Source organism: Oncorhynchus gorbuscha, linkage group LG05 (genome assembly GCF_021184085.1).
Source record: "Oncorhynchus gorbuscha isolate QuinsamMale2020 ecotype Even-year linkage group LG05, OgorEven_v1.0, whole genome shotgun sequence".
In the NCBI taxonomy this organism is placed as follows: Eukaryota; Metazoa; Chordata; class Actinopteri; order Salmoniformes; family Salmonidae; genus Oncorhynchus; species Oncorhynchus gorbuscha.
In genome coordinates this window covers 81437286-81458119 of record NC_060177.1, presented here as the reverse complement: position 1 = coordinate 81458119, position 20834 = coordinate 81437286, and the positions used below count along the sequence as shown (strand labels likewise).

Below are 20834 nucleotides of genomic sequence, written 5' to 3'. Positions count from 1 at the left end.
AGATTGCAAAATAGTGGCAAGATATTTTCGATGTACCGATTCCAAGGCACATGGTTCATGAATTGACACGTAAAACTTAGAATTTTTCAATATAAATGATTATACCTAATTCTTGCAACCAATATAATATTATATATATGGGGGATAAAACATTAACAGCTCTGCAGATTTTGCTGCGAGGAGGTAGAGTCATTAGATCATTTATTTTGGTACTGTCTATATGTAGCTCATTTTTGGTCACAGGTCCAGGAATGGCTGAAGAATTGCAACATTTACCTGGAGCTAGCAAAAATGTTTATCTTCAATTTACAATCTGTAGAAACTATGAGAATATAAAGGTTCAGAACTTTTGTGAAGCATCCCAGCACAGTTGAAAAATATATGGCAAATAGAAATAAATATATTTACTCAAAAAATATATGGGGGATTGAAATGATACAGACAATTACATTGATGGAAGCTACAATCTATCCACAATATTAGAACTGATCTACCTTCTAAAAGAAAGGGAAAAAAATATATATATATATTGTGGTAAACTGGTGATCCTGAAGTGGGCACACCTGTGATTGGGTGCATATCCAGTAACATAATAGTATTCTGATTAGCAGATACAGCACTTCTTCTCAGAGATTCATCTTTTATTTACGAAGCAGGAGAGAAAAAGACAAGCTGCTTATTTGACACATAAAGTTAATACAAATAATGCATTGGAACTGACATGGCGGTCTGTTGAGTGTACTGTACATAGAGACATCCTGGGCTCACTGAGACAATACCATTGATTTAATACAGAACAGATAGATTTTTAACTCTGCATTGTAAACTACACTGATTACCACACTGATAACCACATTGCATCGGGTAGTGTGGTTAGGATACAACTTGATGAGATGGCTTATTCAGTGAGGTGTAGAGTGGCCCTGTCATCTCTGCTGTGTCTTGATGTGTGTGTGTGTGTGTGTGTGTGTGTGTGTGTGTGTGTGTGTGTGTGTGTGTGTGTGTGTGTGTGTGTGTGTGTGTGTGTGTGTGTGTGTGTGTGTGTGTGTGTGTGTGTGTGTGTGTGTGTGTGTGTGTGTGTGTGTGTGTGTGTGTGTGTGTGTGTGTGTGTGTGTGTGTGTGTGCGCGTGTCTTCCTGTCTGCCTGCCTGTGTGTCCTCAGATATGATAGAGAGAGCCATCATTAACACGTTTGTGGGTCATGACGTGGTGGAGCCTGGGAACTATGTTCAGATGTTCCCCTACCCCTGCTACACCAGAGACGAGTAAGACCTGGAACTCTCTCTAAACATCTCTCCTCTCTCTCACTTTCCGTTTTCCTTTAAAAACAATAACTGTTAATTGTATCACTTCTATTTTGATGTTACTTCTGAGATGATGACTTTGCATCGTCCATGTATATTAGGTAGATAGGTAAATAATGGAATATGTCACACATCTTCCTTTGGTAGCTACACTAGAGATGAGCAAGACATGTTACTGTATCTATTCTTTACTCTAATCAGCTCTCTATCTCTCTCAGACCCTGACTCTCATTTATGTCCATATCCTAACTTAAGATGCATAACTCTCACTGTTGAGATGTGTTTTTACATTCAGCATCACTCCGGCAAGAGAAATATTTTATTATTTTTAATAACAGAAATATCTACATATATTTTGGGATGTTATGTATACCTGGAAATAATCAGAATTCATGTAAACATTGCAGTTTTGAAAACATAGCTTGTCCACCAAAAAATAGTATCTTGACACAACTTACTTATGGAGTAAGTTGAGCGCGGGAGAGGGTAAGTTAAGCCTCCTACACATTTCTGTAATGAATGAAATATTACCACTACCCTTTTAAAACCATGTCTATCTTTATTTCCCAAACGCAATTCAAAAGAATCACAACCACTTTTAGTCTTTTCATCATTTTAAGCATATTTGACACTTTTAACAGACCAGGCCCGTTGATGCCTTGCATTACGCCTGTGAAGAAAACACTTACATTTGCTCAACTTGACATTAGCTCATCCATTGTCTCAACTTAAACCCCAAGGAAAACATTTTCACTACACTGTAAACAAAATATCTAGCTGTTTCAACTCAATGTTATTAAGTAACTGGTTACACAGACTTTTTTTGTTTACTCAACCTTTCGGCAAAAGTGTTACTGTCACGTCCTGACCATAGAGAGTCCTTATTTTCTATGGTAGAGTAGGTCAGGGCGTGACTGGGGGGTTAGTCTAGTCTATTATTTCTATGTGGGGTTCTAGGTTTGTTTTTCTATGTTGGTGATTGTGTATGATTCCCAATTAGAGGCAGCTGGTAAACGTTGTCTCTAATTGGGGATCACATTTAAGTAGCTGTTTTTCCCACCTGTGTTTGTGGGATATTGTTTTGAGTTAGTGCACGTAGCATCTCCTTAGTCGCGGTTCATTGGTCGTTTATTGTTTGTTTTGCAAAATTTCATTTTATAATAAATTATGTGGAACTCAACATTCGCTGCGCCTTGGTCCGTCTCTACAAACGAACGTGACAATTACCTGAACTTAATATTTTGAGTTGGCCCAACATGAGAAAACGTAGGCACAAATTCTGTAAACTTCAAATAATGTGTTTGCTCAAATTGTCTCATATGTTCATTCAACTAGAAAATATTATTACTTTCCTAAAAAAAGGTCTGTGGTGCTTTTAACATACAATGTTTTTAACATACATATTTGACACACATTGACATACATTGTGCATGTTCATTTATTAATTCATATTAATTCATAATTCATATTTAATCACCTGGTATTTAATCTCATAACCTCTTGGTCATCCTGATACGCCACCATGTCTGTGTCAATAACTGATTTTACCTGTATTGCTTCTGTCGTGGAAACTCACCACTAAGGATTCAAACTCAAAGTAAATGAATCAATCTTTGTTATCATGGCCGGAGAAGTTCACTAACTCAATATAAGCCTGATGAAACTCTGAAAATGACTGTTCCCTTTTCAGTCCCTTTATACTGCTACATTTACATTTACATTTAAGTCATTTAGCAGACGCTCTTATCCGACTTACACAAGCAAGTCATATAAGCATGGTTGATTCCTGCATGAGACTAACTGATACCACACCAGGCTTCTTAACTTGAAACTGAGATATTGTATCACTATTTCTAGTTCCCAGAGTAATGTTCTGGTTGTACTGTCAAATTACTTATCAGTGATAGTGTGGTTTACTCCTTAGTGTAGTCAATCCATCACTCGCATGAACCCAACCCAGTCCATTGTACATTGTCACATGAACCCAACCAAGACAGGTTATCACAAAGCAGCATTTTACTAAACATACGATCTGATACACACAGAGAACGTTTACATCACACTCCTTTTATCACTCTGTGATAACTATTGTTACATTCTAAGGTAAGCATTAGATTATGGCTAAAACTATCAAAGGGCGTTCTATCAAAATACTTCTATTAAAAGTAGGTTGAAATCAACACATAAAACCGGACACTGTATCCGTTCAAACCCTTCATTCTGGGTTGGACAATCTGACTAGGAACTGATGCTTATTCCATAGCCCTTACACTTGTAAAACCATTGCAGTAGAATGGTTTAACTTAAGACCTTCGCTTCATACAGTTATACACATGCTTCATTACACAATTTCATTTATGTCAATTCTATCACCATAAGCAGGGGGGGGGGAACATGGTCATGCTCTTCATGGCCTTCAGTGAGTTCCTTGTAGTCCTCATTATCTTCATCATTCTCATCAGCAGATGGCATTTATTTTAGCCAAATCAAACTAACAGTGGACATAATAGTTGCTTAGACCTGTGAGACAAAAGAAGAGCACAGTGCCTCAAGCAGTCTCTGCTATGTAATTTGCTAAGTAGGTGACATTCATAGACGAGTCAGGAACAAAGGTGCAACACTCATCTCCCATGGCTGCACACATTCCTCCCTGACTTCCTCATAGGTAGTCTAGAGCTTCACGATTTTGTAAGGCCAATTTTCGAAGTGTTACCATTTCAGTACTGAGGGCCTTAAAAGGGCTTTTGACATAGCTTTAGCCACTCCATAATTAGGGAGCATTACACAAGTAAATTGTGACAGGGCCATTTGAATATGAGTAATCCCTGCCAGTGAGCTCTGCTGCAGGGGGACAATATCCCAGGAAATGAATTATACGTCATCTGGCACTGCTCTCAAAGCCGGAACAACGAACCCAATAGTACACACTACCCCCAAATGATCTGGTAGGACATAATATGCGCTGTTCCGACATAACCAATAGGTCCCATTAGGGTCTGATTTACTTGTTTCCAAGGTTATATGAAGCACTGAGAAGAACACTGTTACATTTGAGAGTCTGCCCATCTGCAAATAATAAACCGTCAGTGATCAATTTGATTCTCCATCAGTCCATTGTACAATTGCACACATTTTCACCTAGGTAGACATACCCATTTCCCTGTATACACTGGCATTCTATTGCGATGAGTGTGGGACAGATTTTATTTTCACAAGGTCTTCTATAACTACTTATCCAAGTTTGGTTATAAATACCAAAATAAGGTCCGGTCGTCAAGGAGGGGAATTGTAAACTTCAGTGCTGGAAGCATGGAAAAGTCTAATTTACACCGGCTGGGACACCCAGTAAAGGGAGCCCATCACCTACCCCCTATGAGCCTAGCCCACAGACCCAACAGGAAGTGCTTGGGGAGAGTCCATTCGCCACCATCTGTGCTGTGGAAAGGAATGAGTTCATAGTGTCTTTGAAGTCTTGTTTTCCTCTCACAACCTTACCAGCTTCTTCTGTGCCTCTACTCCGGGCCTGCGGTGGTCCTGTTGGCTGGGGACGGTTCCTGGATCCTTCTAGGTCATTACTGACCAGCAGGAGGCAGATGAAGGTCTCCACTATCACGTGAGACCAATCCAGAAACAGGTCCTTTCGCATTCACCGATCCTCCTCACCATTCTGATTTCCTGGTTCTCGCAACTTCCTGCAGTGGGATGTATGTGTCCACGTATCTCGTTCTGCTACCTTGACAGCCGAGGATTTGGTCAGGAGCACCTGGTATGCTCCCTTTCACCTGGGGTCTTTCCAACTTTTTCTTTGAAGATCCTTGACCACAATGAAATGTTCTGGTTTCACGTTGCGGTGAGCAACACCTGCAAGGTTCGGCAGAGAAGCCTTCACTTGTGTGAAGAGAGTATTAAGAACACTGTTAAGAGATACACAATAAGCCACCGGGTCCTCCATTCCTTGAAGGGTTAACCTATTTTGGGGGAAAGGACTGTTAGTCATTCTCATGGGGAGTCCAGTTAGTACCTGGTGTGGGGAGAGACCAGTCAGTGTGAGACCTACCTCTCATGCTCATCCGTGCCAAAGGGAGTACTTTTACCCAGGACAGACTCGTTTTGGCCATGAGTTTGGTCAATTTGTTGTTTAGCGTTTGGTTATCAAATCAAATCCAATTTTATTTGTCACATGAAATGCTTACTTACAAGCCCTTAACCAACAATGCAGTTTTAAGAAAATACTAACAACAAAAAAGGAAGAGATAAGAACAACAAATGATTAAAGAGCAGCAGTAAAAAGCAATAGAGGGACTATATACATGGCGTGTTGTACAGCACCCCCTGACTGTGGGAGGCAGGCACAGTGCGGTCTCAAGTCAACCTGCTTCTGATACGGACTGAACAATCTTGTTTACGTAATGTCTACCGACAGCCCCCTACCTTGGAATGATGTCTCGCAGGAGAGCTTTGGCCACATTACATGCTGTGGCTCTTCGACACGGGAATGCCTCAACCCACTTGGAAAACATATCAACAATAAACAAACTATATTTGTTTCCTTCACATGGGGATAATTCAATGAAGTCCATCATCAAATGCTCAAAAGGTTGTTCTGGCCATGGGTGAGATGTGGGGGTTATAGAAATACCACGTCCTACATTGTTAGTCAAACAAATGTATATTTTTTTTACAAAACTTTTCAGCAAACACAGTAAATCCCACAGTACTGCAGTATTTATTTACAAGATCTACCATCCCTCGTTTTGATACATGGTCTTGACCGTGTGACAACTTTGTGAGGAATAGGAAAGTACAACGGGGCATGTCTGGTTTGCTCAAATGATCCTGCCACACTCCCAAGGTGTCCATATGTCAATGTCCAGTCCACCTACCTATTTCTGATGCATCAAACCTTGCCTGCAAAGCAACAATATCATTTACAGAGTAATGGTTAGAGAAAAACAGGAACTGAAAAAGGGGAAAGAAAGGAGGAAGCAGCTCATTTCGCTGCACAGTCTGATTTTAGCATTCCCTTGAGAAATGCTATCTTTACCACTGGTATGAGCCTGACACTTCACCACAGCAACAGAGGATAGTAACAATATTGCTTTTAGCAACTATCCATGAGCAATTGTTTTACCAGAAGACCCATAGTCTCAAAACCGTGCACCACCCCAAAAGCATACCAACTGTCAGTGCAATTGTTTACTGCTTTATCCTTTGCCAATATGCATGCTCGTGTTAAGACAAAAAGTACACTTTCCACAGTCTCTAAAGTGGTGACAACAGCACTTCCCATTTCCTTGCCACATCACCCAATCAGTTGCATGCATAACGCCTTTCATCCAAGGCCCAGTGTCTTCCCTCTTCATGTCTTTGGTTTTTTATAGACTGCAGTGGGGGACAACACCATTCACATCATACAGTTCTCTGTGCATTTGTGAGGAGGAATGCTGCCGCGGATAATGATTCACCATAGTACCTGCCATCAATTCTCAGTTTCATTTTTTTCTGGGAACTTTGTCCAACGTATATCATTGCCTTGTTCTACTTCAATGGAGGGAACTGCTGTTGTGTAGTGAAGGTGTTTTGGAACCTCCCAGTCTTCCTGGTTTTGGGATGTAAGAGACATCCCTCTGAGTTCTCCTTCCATGTCTGCTTCTTCCAAATGCCAGGCATAGTAGGACTGTGCAATACATGGGAAAATTCCACTTGTTGGTGACTGACTGGAGACACCCTCTGGGTCACAGGACATGAGGTCTCTTCCCAATAGATTTGCTGGTCATGATGATGAATACAAGAATCAATGTCTCTATTTCCCATTTTCCCATGCTACTGGGAGGGGGTATGTGAGGGGTTCAATAGAGGGAATGCCCGACGCGCCGACAGTTTTGTCACACCCTGATCTGTTTCACCTGTCCGTGTGCTTGTCTCCACCCCCCTCCAGCTGTCGCCCATCTTCCCCATTATCCCCTGTGTATTTATACCTGTGTTTGCCAAGTCAACCAACATTTTTCTCCTAGCTCCTGTTTTTTTCCCAGTCTCTGTTTTTCTCTTCCTCCTGGTTCTGACCCTTGCCTGTCCTGACTCTCAGCCTGCCTGACCATTCTGCCTGCCCTTGACCTCGAGCCTGCCTGCCCTGTACCATTTTGGACTCTGACCTGGTTATGAACTCTTGCCTGTCCCTGACCTGCCTTTTCACTACCCCTTGGACTATAATAAATATCAGAGCTCAAACCATCTGCCCCCTGTGTCTGCATCTGGGTCTTGCCTTATAATACGAACTGGCCATGACTGACCCAGCAGACTTGGACCAGCTCCATCACGCTGTCTCCCTGCAGGGAGCTACCATTAAGAAAAAGGAGGAGCTACTTCAGCTCCTGATGGAGGGGTTCCGATCTCTGGCGGAACGCCACGACCAGGGGTTCAAGGCATTAATGGAGCAATTCTGTGAATTAGCTCGCAGACAGCACGCCACATCTAAGACCTCCCAGCCACTCAGTAACTTCCCTTCTATCCCGGAGATCCTGGAACCTGCCGCCGTTTCTTTCCTAGTGTGCCCTCATTTTTGAGCTTCAGCCATCTTCATTCCCTTCGGATCGATCGAAGATAGCGTATCTAATTACGCTAATGTCCAGAAGGGTGCTCTCCTGGACGACGGCTGTTTGTGAGCAACAATCCGCCGTTTTGCCATAACCTGGAAGATTTCATGGCTGAGGTGAGGAAGGTATTCGTTTCTCTGGTGTCCGGGAGAGAAGCGGCTCGAAAACTACCAGGTAGATTTTCGCACATTTCCCGCCGAGAGTGCCTGGAATCCGGAGGCTCTGTTCGATATCTTCCTTCATGGACTATCGGAGGAAATCTAAGATGAGCTCGCAGCTCGGGAGTTACCATTGGAACTTGATTCCCTCATCACCCTTTCAATTAGTAGGTACAAGAACTCTGGTGAGCCAGACTGGGAATTCTTTAATTCCCATCACCCGCACTCCTCTTTTTGTGACACTGCTGTGGGGAGACCAGTCTAAGTCTCTCCGGGTGCTCATTGACTCTGAGGCAGATTAACGTTTTATGGATGCTACGCTAGTTTCTGAATTAGGTATCCCCACTCAACTCCTCTCTGTTTCCATGGACACTAGAGCACTGGGCGGCTGCTCCATTGGAGTTACCCACTGTTCCCATTAATCTGTGGGTTTCATGAAATCACAGTAAGTCAATACAGTTTCTCCTCATTAAGTCCCCCCATATTCATGTTGTTTTGGGATTTTATTGGCTCCAGAACCACAACTCTGTTATTGACTGGACCACGAGTTAAGTCCTGGGTTGGAGCCCGTTCTTTCAGTCCCATTGCCTTAAAGCAGGGCGCAGCCTTCCCCGAGATGTCCTCCTCAGGGCTTCGGATTTCTCTGCTGTTCCCTTAACAGTTTTTGGCGAAATGTCCTGGTTTATCACAGTTATAACACGTTTAACCATTTCTTTCCGGGTGTCCAGAGTTTACACCTCTCCCCATCATCTCTCTCGTCCCCCACCCATTCCTCTTCCTCAACTTCTTCCTTGACCTCCGGCTCCGCTGTAGAACATCAGCTGAGCCGTTTACAAATTACCCCAATCTTTTGTAGTCTTGGCTTTTATCTGTCTTTCTGTGTAGTTTATATGTGGTTTCACATCAGCCAGTGTCTTCGTTTCCCATCATATACAACTGTTTTTAGGTCTTGGCGTAAACCAGTGACACCAGCATGACACAGCAGACTGGTATATGATTCCTGGTCAGAGGCAAGGAATATTTTTTCCATCCACTCTTGGTCATCTTTAACGGTCTCATCAGTTTTCATTGTTGTAGAGTGGATTTTCTGCCAGTCTGTGTGTTTTGATTTTCACAACCATCTGTTGCTGCGTTGCTGTCCTAGTCTCCTTTGCACTGGATCCACTTGAATTTCAGACAGGGGCAGAGTATTTCTTCAATTTCTCTGGTTGTTGGATTGTACATTGTTATTATAGCTTGTACTTCTTCTTCAAATTTCACAGAAACTTTAGCAGGATCAGTGACATCGTTAACTGTTGCCTTGATTTCATCCACATCACATAGAATCTACACTGTTATGGGTGCTCCTTCCTGCAGGTTTGGGTATTGTATGAGGGGTATATTGAATACTCTTGTGTATCTGGTGAAAGGGGTGGCATGGGCGTCTTGCGGTCGTCCATCATGGTTTAAATAGTCTTCAAAGCATAAGGGTGGATTTCTGTGTCGCTGTGGCCTTGCAAGATCCAATCCAGTCAACGAGCAATTATGCTCGCCTGGAGTTCCCAAAATGTGTCTGTGGAGTGGTTTGAGGTGACTGGTAGGGTGGTGGCACTTGATCTTGTCCCCCTATGGCATTGGAGCTGTGGTTGGTAGCAGTAAGGGCTGTGCCCTCAATGGGGCTGTTGGAAATTCTGAATTCATTCTGTTCTCTTTTTTTCTATGCTTGTGTCCTTCTCTCACTTTTTTCTGTTTCCTTTCCTTTGTCTAATTGCTTCACCATTAATCCTTTCCTTTGTCTACTTGCTTCACCATTAATACTTTCACTGTTTTGCCCTTCAATAGGTCCACTTCTCTATCCCTCTTGTGGAAATCATCCTATTTAACTTTTATTTTCCTCTATCTCTTCTCTGTTTCTTCCAACGTTTCTCTGGCTTCTACAAGTCTCTCTGTACTGAGGGTCCCATCTAAAGTGAATGCTCTATTTGTCCATTTAGTCCATTTAACTGTTTGTTCAAACACCCCACTCCAAAATATTCTGTCAGGGCCCCGAAGTTCACATTATTGGTCAATGTCGATGTTTGTATTTCGTGTCTTTGTAGTTACATTATTTATTTTATAATACAGGGATTTAGATATATATTCTTCACAAACTCCTACACACTAGTGTTCTATTCATGCAACATATTCCGTAATAGTAATCTTTCCTTTAATGTCTTCACACCTCACATCACACATAATCCCAACATAACGTCATCAATCAAAGTCCACACAGAACTTTCTTAGGTGTTCACATCCACACCACCAGCAACGATCAGCACAGCGCAATCAGCCTGAGAGGCGCCAATGATCATGTTTTTACTCAACCGTTTTAATGGTTCTCTCAATGCCTCACTACCGGTAAATCAGATGACCAGCGGTGGTGGACAGAAGCCCTATATAACATTATAAACGAGGTTCACTGAACCTTCGCCTAGTTTTTTTCTTAGAACTTGGATCCCTTCTTAAACAACATTACTTCATTTAAATTGACTCACCGAAATCAGTTGAGTTGTCCTTCTAGGCTTCTTGGATGTTTACTCCCACAGTGGAGGTCTGGTCCGGATGGGTCCTCGTCCTCTTTGGTGAGACGGGAATTTCCCTCTTAAGCTTTCCGAAGAATGCGCCACCAGTGTTCCCTCTTAGACCTTCACTGATGGATCACGTGAAATATCAAACATCCTGTTTTGTGACCCCAGAATTGTTGTGGAATTTCATCACTAAGGACTCAAACTCAAAGTAAATGAATCAATCTTTATTATCACGGCGGAGAGGTTCACTAACTCAATACAAGCCTGATGAAACTCTGAAAGGGCCCTTTCTCTTTTCAGTCCATTTATACTGCTACACATGTCATATAAGCATGGTTGGTTCCTGCATGAGACTGACATCACACCAGGCTCCTTCTAGTTCCCAGAGCAATGTTCTGGGCGTACAGCCAAATTGCTTATCAGTGATAGACTCCTTTGAGTAGTCAATCCATCACTCGCTTGAACCCAAGGTTATAACAAAATAGCATTATGCTAAACATACGATGTGATACACACAGAGAATTTCAATTACAAAGTGAATCTCAGCACTTTTAAAAGTACAATCAAGAAAAACTGTGTTAATTATCATAGTGATTAAGGAGTAACATTAAAACAGAGTAATTAATATGCCCCATCAACATTAGACAACTATACAGAAAAACTAAACGTCGTGTCGTTAAATAAGTGAATCAAATGAATGATGAGAGAATAGTCAGATTAACTGATAATTGACACATCCGTGGTGGCGTAGCAGGAAGATCGGCATGCCATGAATCCAGGAGGTTCTGAGTTCAAATCCCAGGTGAGCACATGATGAAGTGTAATTACATTATAAATGAACATGCAAAAATAACTCATATATATTAAATATGTATGTTAAAAGCACTTTGTGTGTAACCAGTTGCACAGTCCTCTATTAGTTAAGATGCCAAATAATAATGTATTGTTGAATAAACAGAAAGTTGAGCAAACCCTTCAATTTAAATTGACTGAAATTTGCCACATTTTTATCAAGTTGGAGTTACGTTTGCGCCAACTATTTTTTAGTGAAGGTAACACTTGGACACTTGAAAGTTGAGTAAACTATTAACAGGTTGTGGAACCAGTTACTTCATAATAATTAGTAATTGGGTGTTTTTTTGACAGTGTATATTAGCCTCCAAAGCTACAAGAATGTACTTTCATTCTAGGTTTAGGACATCATATTGAAGCTTATATGTATAGAACCATCAAAGTATCTACTTTGATTTAGATACAAGCATCATGAAATCTCTAACACAAAAATGATGACCTCTTCCTAAATATTTGGTCAAATGATACATTTTGTGAATGGTTTCCTAGAAACAAGGGGTGGCTCAACTGACCCTTGGGTTCAACTTACCCCACTCTCCTCTATGGTTTTATTCCTTCGGTAGTATTTTGTTCGCTTTAACCTATGCTTTGTCATTAACAAATGTCATGTAATGGGTCCACAGCTTCCTGTTTGTGATCGAGCACATGATGCCTCTGTGCATGGTGATCTCCTGGGTGTACTCTGTAGCCATGATGATCCAACACATTGTGGCTGAGAAGGAGCACCGGCTCAAAGAGGTGAGCTGCTTACATGTCTACCTGTGGTGGCTGTTGGCACTTTCAATTAGAAGACAGGCTCATAATAATGGCTGAAATGGAATTAATTGCACAGTATCAAACACATCAAACACACATGTTTAATACCATTCCATTTACTCCATTCCAGACAATATTATGATCTGTTATCCCTTCACCAACCCCCACTGCTGTCTACACTAGGATCTCAGAGTCCTGTCCTGTGTCTGTCTGTCTGTGACAGTGGAGCAGCATCACTAATTCCACCTTCTCTCTGCCATCTCTTTGTCAACCTGTAGCAGGATGAAGTCGCTCATATTTACTACCTCTGTTCTGCCCCCTGTTGGAAAAATACTGATTTCAATCAAATAAAAATCTCAAACTTGAAATTTGTACGATATGTTTTTCTGAATATTTAGAATATTTACATGGTTGTATTATTTTGTTTGAAATCACATTCTCATTCATATAAGTGCATGTAAAACTGTAACAAAATAGGATGAACCTCTTCTGGTAACCTGTGTACTCCCTGCCTGCCTGCAGGTGATGAAGATGATGGGCCTGAACAATGCGGTCCACTGGGTGGCCTGGTTCATCACTGGCTTCGTCCAGCTGTCCATCTCAGTGACCGCCCTGACGGCCATCTTGAAGTATGGCAGAGTGCTCCTCCACAGTGACATCCTCATCATCTGGCTCTTCCTGTCCATCTACGCCATCGCAACGATCATGTTCTGGTAATGATGACTCTACTACCGCTCTGATGTTAGTCTAGTAAAAAGCATGAGTGGACATACACCCCAAAAAGTAGGAGAGGCCTACGCTGAGCTAGGATCTCAGTACAGAGGGGGCGGGGCTCCGTCGAGGGGCCCTTCTTAACAAATCATTGTAATTATCTATAGCTGATATGGTCTTAAACTCAAATTTGTCATCGTCACATATTGAGCCAATCAAGCCTGCATACAGAGATATAGTGCATCACTTTGCATGACAATATTTTTTCCACATTTTGTTACGCCTTATTCTAAAACGGATTAAATAAAACGTGTTCCTCATCAATCTACACACAATACTCCATAATGACGAAGCAAAACAGGTTTAAAAAAAAAAAACTGAAATACCTTATTTACATAAGTATTCAGACCTTTTGCTATGAGACTTGAAATTGAGCTCAGGTGCGTCTGTAGCAGGTTTTCATGAAGGATCTCTCTGTACTTTGCTCCATTCATTTTTCCCTCGAACCTGACTAGTCTCCCAGACCCCAGCGCTGAAAAAAATCCCTACTATGATTCTGCCACCGCCATGCTTCACCGTGGGGATGGTGCCAGGTTTCCTCCAGATGTGACATCTGGCATTCAGGCCAAAATTGATTTAATCAGACCAGAGAATCTGAATTTAGGTGCCTTTTGGCGAGCCGCAAGCGGGCTGTCATGTGCCTTTTTCTGAGGAGTGGCATTCGTGTTGTTACTCTATCATAAAGGCCTGATTGGTGGAGTGCTGCAGACATGGTTGTCCCTCTGAATGGTTCTCCCATCTCCACAGAGGAACTCTGGAGCTCTGTCAGAGTGGCCATCCGGTTATTGGCCACCTCCCTGACCAAGGTCTTTCTCCCTCGATTGCTCAGTTTTGCCAGGCGGCCAGCTCTAGGAAGGGTCTTGATTGTTACAAACTTCCTCCATTTAAGAATAATGGAGGCCACTGTTTTCTTGGGGACCTTCAATGCAGCAGACTTGTTTTGTTAAAATTCTTTACTCAGAGCTCTACGGACAATTCCTTCAACCTCATTGCTTGGTTTTTGATCTGACATGCACTGTCAACGATGAGACCTCCTATAGACATGTGTGTGCATTTCCAAAACATGTCCAATCAATTTCATTTACAACAGATGGTCTCCAATCAAGTTGTAGAAATATCTCAAGGATGATCAATTAAGGTATTTCTGTTTTTTTATTTTTAATAATTTTGCAAAAATGTAAAAGTTTTTTGCTTTGCTATTATGGGTTATTGTGTGTAGATTGATGAGGAAATGTTTTATGTAATCCATTTTAGAAGGTTCTAATGTAACAAAATGTGGAAAAAGTCAAGGGGTCTGAATACTTTCTGAATGCACTGTATATAAAGAAGTATGTGGACACCCCTTCAAATGAGTGGAGTCAGCTATTTCAGCCACACCTGTTGCTGACAGGTATATAAAATCCAGCACACATCCATGTAATCTCCATAGACAAACATTGGCAGTAGAATGGCCTTACTGAAGAGATCAGTGACTTACAATGTGGCACTGTCATAGGATGCCACCTTTTCAACAAGTAAGTTTGTGAAGTTTTTGCCCTGCTGGAGTGAACCTGGTTAATTGTTAAGTTATTGTTAAGTGGAAAAGTCTAGGAGCAACAACGGCTAAGTGGTAGGCCACACAAGCTCACAGAATGGTACCGCCGAGTGGTGAAGCGTGTAGCGAGTAAAAATCGTCTGTCCTCGGTTACAACACTCACTACCAAGTTCCAAACTGCCTCTGGAAGCAATGACAGCACAATAACATTTTGTCGGGAGTTTCATGAAATGGGTTTCCATGGCCGAGCAGCCTCACACTAGCCTAAGATAACCATGCGCAATGCCAAGTGTCGGCCGGAGTGGTGTAAGGCTTGCCGCCATTAGTCTCTGGAGCAGTGGAAAACCGTACTCTGGAGCGATGAATCATGCTTCACCAACTGGCAGTCCGACGGACGAAGCTGGGTTTGGCAGATGCCGGGATAACGCTACCTGCTCCAATACATAGTGCCAACTGTAAAGTTTGGTGGATGAGGAATAATGGTCTGGGTCTGTTTTTCATGTCCCCTTACTTCCAGGGAAGAGAAATCTTAACAATATAGCTTACAATGGCTTCGATTCTGTGCTTCCAACTTTGTGGCAACAGTTTGGGGAAAAGCCTTTTCTATTTAGCATGAAAATGCCCATGTGCACAAAGCGAGGTCCATACAGAAATGGTTTGTTGAGATGGGTGTGGAAGAACTTGACCTGCCTGCACAGTGCCCTAACCTCAACCCCATTGAACACCTTTGGGAGGAATTGGAATGCCAACTGTGAGTCATGCCTAATCGCCCAACATCAGTGCCCGACCTCACTAATGCTCTTGTGCTGAATGGAAGCAAGTCCCTGCAGCAATGTTCCAACATCTAGTTGATTCTCTCATCTCTCTTTCTCTCTGTGACATCAGAGCAGCAGTGACTGCACACACATTGATGATGTTAGAGATCTAATGAATCATGAGTCACCCTGATATTTAGCGGCTGATTTGATAAAAGCGGTAACACTCAGTTTCACTTGTCAACCTTCGACTTCTATTTTGTGAGGAACGTGTTACTTCGAAATGCCATGTCCTTAATGTATCAAACAAACAGTGACTCAGCTCCTTTGCTAGACATTTCAGGGAAATGTGTCTGATCTGAATATGGTTAGGTTGTCTTACAAATGGCACCCTATTCCCTTTATAGTGCACTACTTTTGACCATGGTCCCTTGGGCTCTGGTAAAAAGTAAGACATTATATAGGGAATAGGGTGCCATTTGGGACACACTCAATATGCTAATAGTATTTTACTCTGGTTTGTCTGTCTGTCTCCCGCCTATGTCAGTTTCCTGGTGTCAGTGATCTACTCCAAGGCCAAGCTGGCGTCTGCCTGTGGGGGGATAATCTACTTCCTAAGCTACGTCCCCTACATGTACGTGGCCATCAGGGAGGAGGTGGCCCATGACAAGATCACCGCCTTTGAAAAGTGCATTGCTGTAAGTCTTGGCCTCTGTTCTCTTGTCGGAAGCTCTCTCATACTTTATTCATTTTTTGTTAGTCACATACGTCACATGTCACATGTGTCTGGACAAATTCAAAGAGAGAAACGGCCCTCCGGGCTCATGGCTAGATTGAGTTATTTTCCTCTGGCACTGTGTCAGATGGCCTGCTTCCAGGTGTGTATAGTCGTATCAACACGTATGAGTAAAAGCTAAGAAGTATTCAAACAAAGCCTCACGAGTCGTGAATTGATCAATTCAATGATATTCTCTCACCAGTCTGAATCAGTGAGTTCCGGAAAGATCTTCACATGTCAATAGCTCTTAACACGTTGTCTGTTGTCTTTATTCTCATTCTCTCCTCTCTCTCCAGTCTCTGATGTCGACCACAGCGTTCGGCCTGGGCTCTAAGTACTTTGCCCTGTATGAGGTGTCAGGAGTTGGCATCCAGTGGCGCACCATCAACCAGTCGCCTGTAGAGGGCGATGACTTTAACCTTGGTCTGTCCATGATGATGCTCATAATCGATGCCAGTGTGTATGGAGTTCTCACCTGGTACATAGAAGCTGTGCATCCAGGTAAACAACCAAGTCTTTGGCTGCTCACTTAAATGATTCACCTTTTATGTCCCTGTTTTGTCACTTATGCTTATGGTAGTAATTGGTCTGAATCCCAAATGGAATCCTATAGAGAACAATAGTAATGGCGTCTTTTTGTAGGCACTGTTGTTTGTCCCACTTGAGCCACCATAGTAACAACATAGCCATAACACGTCTGAATCAATCTAAGATAAATCAAGAAATATGTATTGTATTTGGCTATTTTTGCAGTTCTTAGTTGCATTTTATGTCTAGCTAAGATGTTTAGTGCAGTATTTCTCAAGTGAAAAAATGTGCATGAAAACTAGTAGTGTAGTGCAGACAGTAGCTGCTACCTGGCTGTTGAATGACAGCAACTACCGTCCTTAGTTCCCACCCCTACTGTTGACCACAGACAAAGGGGCTTAGACTTTAGCTACTGAACTTCGACTTGCCCCAAGAAAACATCTTATGTGTGTGAACAGCTGATAAAACCCTCCGAACACCAAAATTAACAAACAACGTCACAAATGTTTTTCATAATATTTGCGTGAACTGTTTTGACCGGGAAGCATGCGACAGGCTTAAAACCAAAAATGAGTTAACTCTGGTTCGTTCAGCCATTCCTATTGAGGAAATTATTGAGGGAAAAAATTGGGTTTTGGGATAAAAACAAGGTCTGAGATTAATACAGGCTAAGGAGATTTACATACTTTGTTCTATGAGAAAGTCAGTTAACTTGACCTTTATGAATTATGAAGCCTTTGTGTTATACATGCTTATTTTATTTCAAGTCAGTTAAAACTTGTTAAAGACGTGGTACCGAAGTGGGGACCACAATCAGCAGAAATGCTCAAGAGCGCCACCATAAAGGTTGATAAACCTCAAACTTTCATTAAAATTGACATACAATATACTGAATTAAAGCTACACTCGTTGTGAATCTATCCACCAAGTCAGATTTGTAAAATGCTTTTCGGGGAAAGCATGAGAAGCTATTATCTGATACCATGCACCCTCAAAATACTGCACCGTCACCTAAAACGACAGATTTTGCGTTAGCCGTCGCAAACGAAAACGCTGAAATAAAATATAAAACATTCATTACCTTTGACGAGCTTCTTTCTTGGCACTCCTAGATGTCCCATAAACATCATTTAGGGTCTTTTGTCGATTAAATCGGTCCATATATAGCCTAGATATCGAGCTAAGAATTACGTTGCGAGTAAAGAAAAAAATGTGCATTTCATAACGTAACGTAATTTTTTTAAATTCAAGAAGTCGACGATAAACTTTCACAAAACACTTCGAAATACTTTTGTAATGCAACTTTAGGTATTAGTACACGTTAATAAGCGATACAATTGATCAGGAGACGATGTTAAATCTGTATCTCGTCCGTGTAGAAAAACATGTCTGACCAGAGGTCGACCAAAAATCCGGGCGGAGCCATCAGGGAAGATGTTCCCTTGTTTGGGTTAGACCAAGAATCAATTGCGAATCAAATGACATGACTCTAGACACCCTGTGGAAGCTGTAGGCAATGTAAACTCGGCTCTATTTAATTCCGTTCACTTTTAACAATTGCCTGTAGTCGCGGAAGGATATATTTTTCAATTTTCAGTGAACAGATTTCCATGCACTTTTGGATGAAACGCCCGTTCTGTAAATGCCACAGACGTGATTTAAACAGTTTTGGAAACGTCTGAGTGTTTTCTAACCACCCATACTAATCATATGCATGTACTATATTCCTGGCATGAATAGCAGGGCGCTGAAATGTTGTGCGATTTTTAACAAAAAGCTGCATGAATTCTCAACTTCCATAAGTGGTTTTAAGAATAAATTCTTATTTACAATGACGGCCTACACCGGCTTATTGTGCGCTGCCCTATGGGACTCCCAATCACTGCCAGTTGTGATACAGCCTGGAATGGAACCAGGGTCTGTAGTGACGCCTCTAGCACTGAGATGCAGCACCTTAGACCGCTGCACCACTTGGGAGCCCATTTATGTTTTGAACATAAATACTTCAAAATGAACAGAATGTGACGTTAATCTTTATCAGCTATCTCATAGAATAAATTGTATAAGATCTGCTAAAACGGGGTTTGCCACAGACCTTATTTTCAGTGTTTATACCAAAACTCTACAAAAAAAAACATGTATTTTCCCATAGGCTTTGGCCTACGAGCCATGGCAGAGTTAAGTATTGCAAGCAGGCGAGCTCTATTCCTTATGGGTCCTGGTCAAAGAAGTGGTCTGCTGTGGTCTCTGTCCTCCAGGGATGTATGGGCTGCCCCGGCCGTGGTACTTCCCCCTGCAGAAGTCCTATTGGCTGGGCAGTGGGCGTGTGGAGACGTGGGAGTGGCCTTGGGGAGGAGCAGCCAGGCTGAGTGTCATGGAAGAGGACCAGGCATGTGCCATGGAACACCGGCGATCTGGTAAGCCAAGCTGCATCCTGACCTCTGACAACCGGCGATCTGGTAAGCCAAGCTGCAGCCTGACCTCTGACAACCGGCGATCTGGTAAGCCAAGCTGCAGCCTGACCTCTGACAACCGGCGATGTGGTAAGCCAAGCTGCATCCTGACCTCTGACAACCAGCGATGTGGTAAGCCAAGCTGCATCCTGACCTCTGACAACCGGCGATGTGGTAAGCCAAGCTGCATCCTGACCTCTGACAACCGGCGATGTGGTAAGCCAAGCTGCAGCCTGACCTCTGACAACCGGCGATGTGGTAAGCCAAGCTGCATCCTGACCTCTGACAACCGGCGATCTGGTAATCCAAGCTGCAGCCTGACCTCTGACAACCGGCGATGTGGTAAGCCAAGCTGCAGCCTGACCTCTGACAACCGGCGATGTGGTAAGCCAAGCTGCAGCCTGACCTCTGACAACCGGCGATGTGGTAAGCCAAGCTGCAGCCTGACCTCTGACAACCGGCGATCTGGTAAGCCCTACCAGATGTTTGTATTGAACTTTTAACAAGAGTGTATCTGTTTTAATCTGTTGTCACTACTGTCAGTGGTTTACTGCATGGATCCACAAAAAATTATCAGTTTACAGGTGTGAAGCTCAAATAGGTTCAGGTTCTGCCACTGTTATGTGACAATGCCCCTCTCTCTCTCTCTCTCTCTCTCTCTCTCTCTCTCTCTCTCTCTCTCTCTCTCTCTCTCTCTCTCTCTCTCTCTCTCTCTCTCTCTCTCTCTCTCTCTCTCTCTCTCTCTCTCTCTCTCTCTCTCTCTCTCTCTCAATTCAAGGACTTTATTGGTATGGGAAGCATATTTTAACATTTCCAAAACAAGTGAAATAGATAATAAGCAAAAGTTAAATAATCAATCAAAAGTGAACTGTAAACAGTACAGTTTCAAATGAATAGACACATTTCAAATGGCATATTATCTCTATCTTTCTATCTCCCTCCAGAGGAGATGCGTGGTATGGAAGAGGAGCCCAGCCACCTGCCCCTGGTGGTGTGTATAGACAAGTTGACCAAGGTGTACAAGACGGGCAATAAGCTGGCCCTCAACAAGCTGAGCCTCAACCTTCATGAGAACCAGGTGGTCTCCTTCCTGGGTCACAATGGAGCCGGCAAGACAACCACCATGTGAGAGAGATGATTGGGAATGTGCCCACGTGTGTTAGAGGGTCCCAGTCATTTCTATTGTTGTGTTGTGTTTACGTGTGGATTCACAGAAGGAGACAGAGAGGTTTGTGTTGTGTTTACGTGTGGATTCACAGGAGACAGAGAGGTTTCTGTTGTGTTTACGTGTGGATTCACAGAAGGAGACAGAGAGGTTTGTGTTGTGTTTACGTGTGGATTCACAGAAGGAGACAGAGAGGTTTGTGTTGTGTTTACGTGTGGATTCACAGAAGGAGACAGAGAGGTTTGTGTTGTGTTTACGTGTGGATTCACAGAAGGAGACAGAGAGGTTTGTGTTGTGTTTACGTGTGGATTCACAGAAGGAGACAGAGAGCTTTGTGTTGTGTTTACGTGTGGATTCACAGAAGGAGACAGAGAGGTTTGTGTTGTGTTTACGTGTGGATTCACAGAAGGAGACAGAGAGGTTTGTGTTGTGTTTACGTGTGGATTCACAGAAGGAGACAGAGAGCTTTGTGTTGTGTTTACGTGTGGATTCACAGAAGGAGACAGAGAGGTTTGTGTTGTGTTTACGTGTGGATTCACAGGAGACAGAGAGGTTTCTGTTGTGTTTACGTGTGGATTCACAGAAGGAGACAGAGAGCTTTGTGTTGTGTTTACGTGTGGATTCACAGAAGGAGACAGAGAG

General features: G+C 42.6%; 1 protein-coding gene across 1 annotated transcript in view; it reads left to right on the top strand.

Moving 5' to 3' along the window:
* The window catches only part of LOC124036568 (ATP-binding cassette sub-family A member 2-like), a 163298-nt gene that overhangs the window by 108581 nt on the left and 33883 nt on the right, over positions 1 to 20834 (top strand). The window contains 7 exon segments of the mRNA XM_046351290.1: positions 1162 to 1264; positions 12076 to 12190; positions 12731 to 12921; positions 15816 to 15966; positions 16343 to 16547; positions 18833 to 18991; positions 19972 to 20152. Of these exon segments, the coding sequence (XP_046207246.1) occupies positions 1162 to 1264; positions 12076 to 12190; positions 12731 to 12921; positions 15816 to 15966; positions 16343 to 16547; positions 18833 to 18991; positions 19972 to 20152 (1105 nt within the window).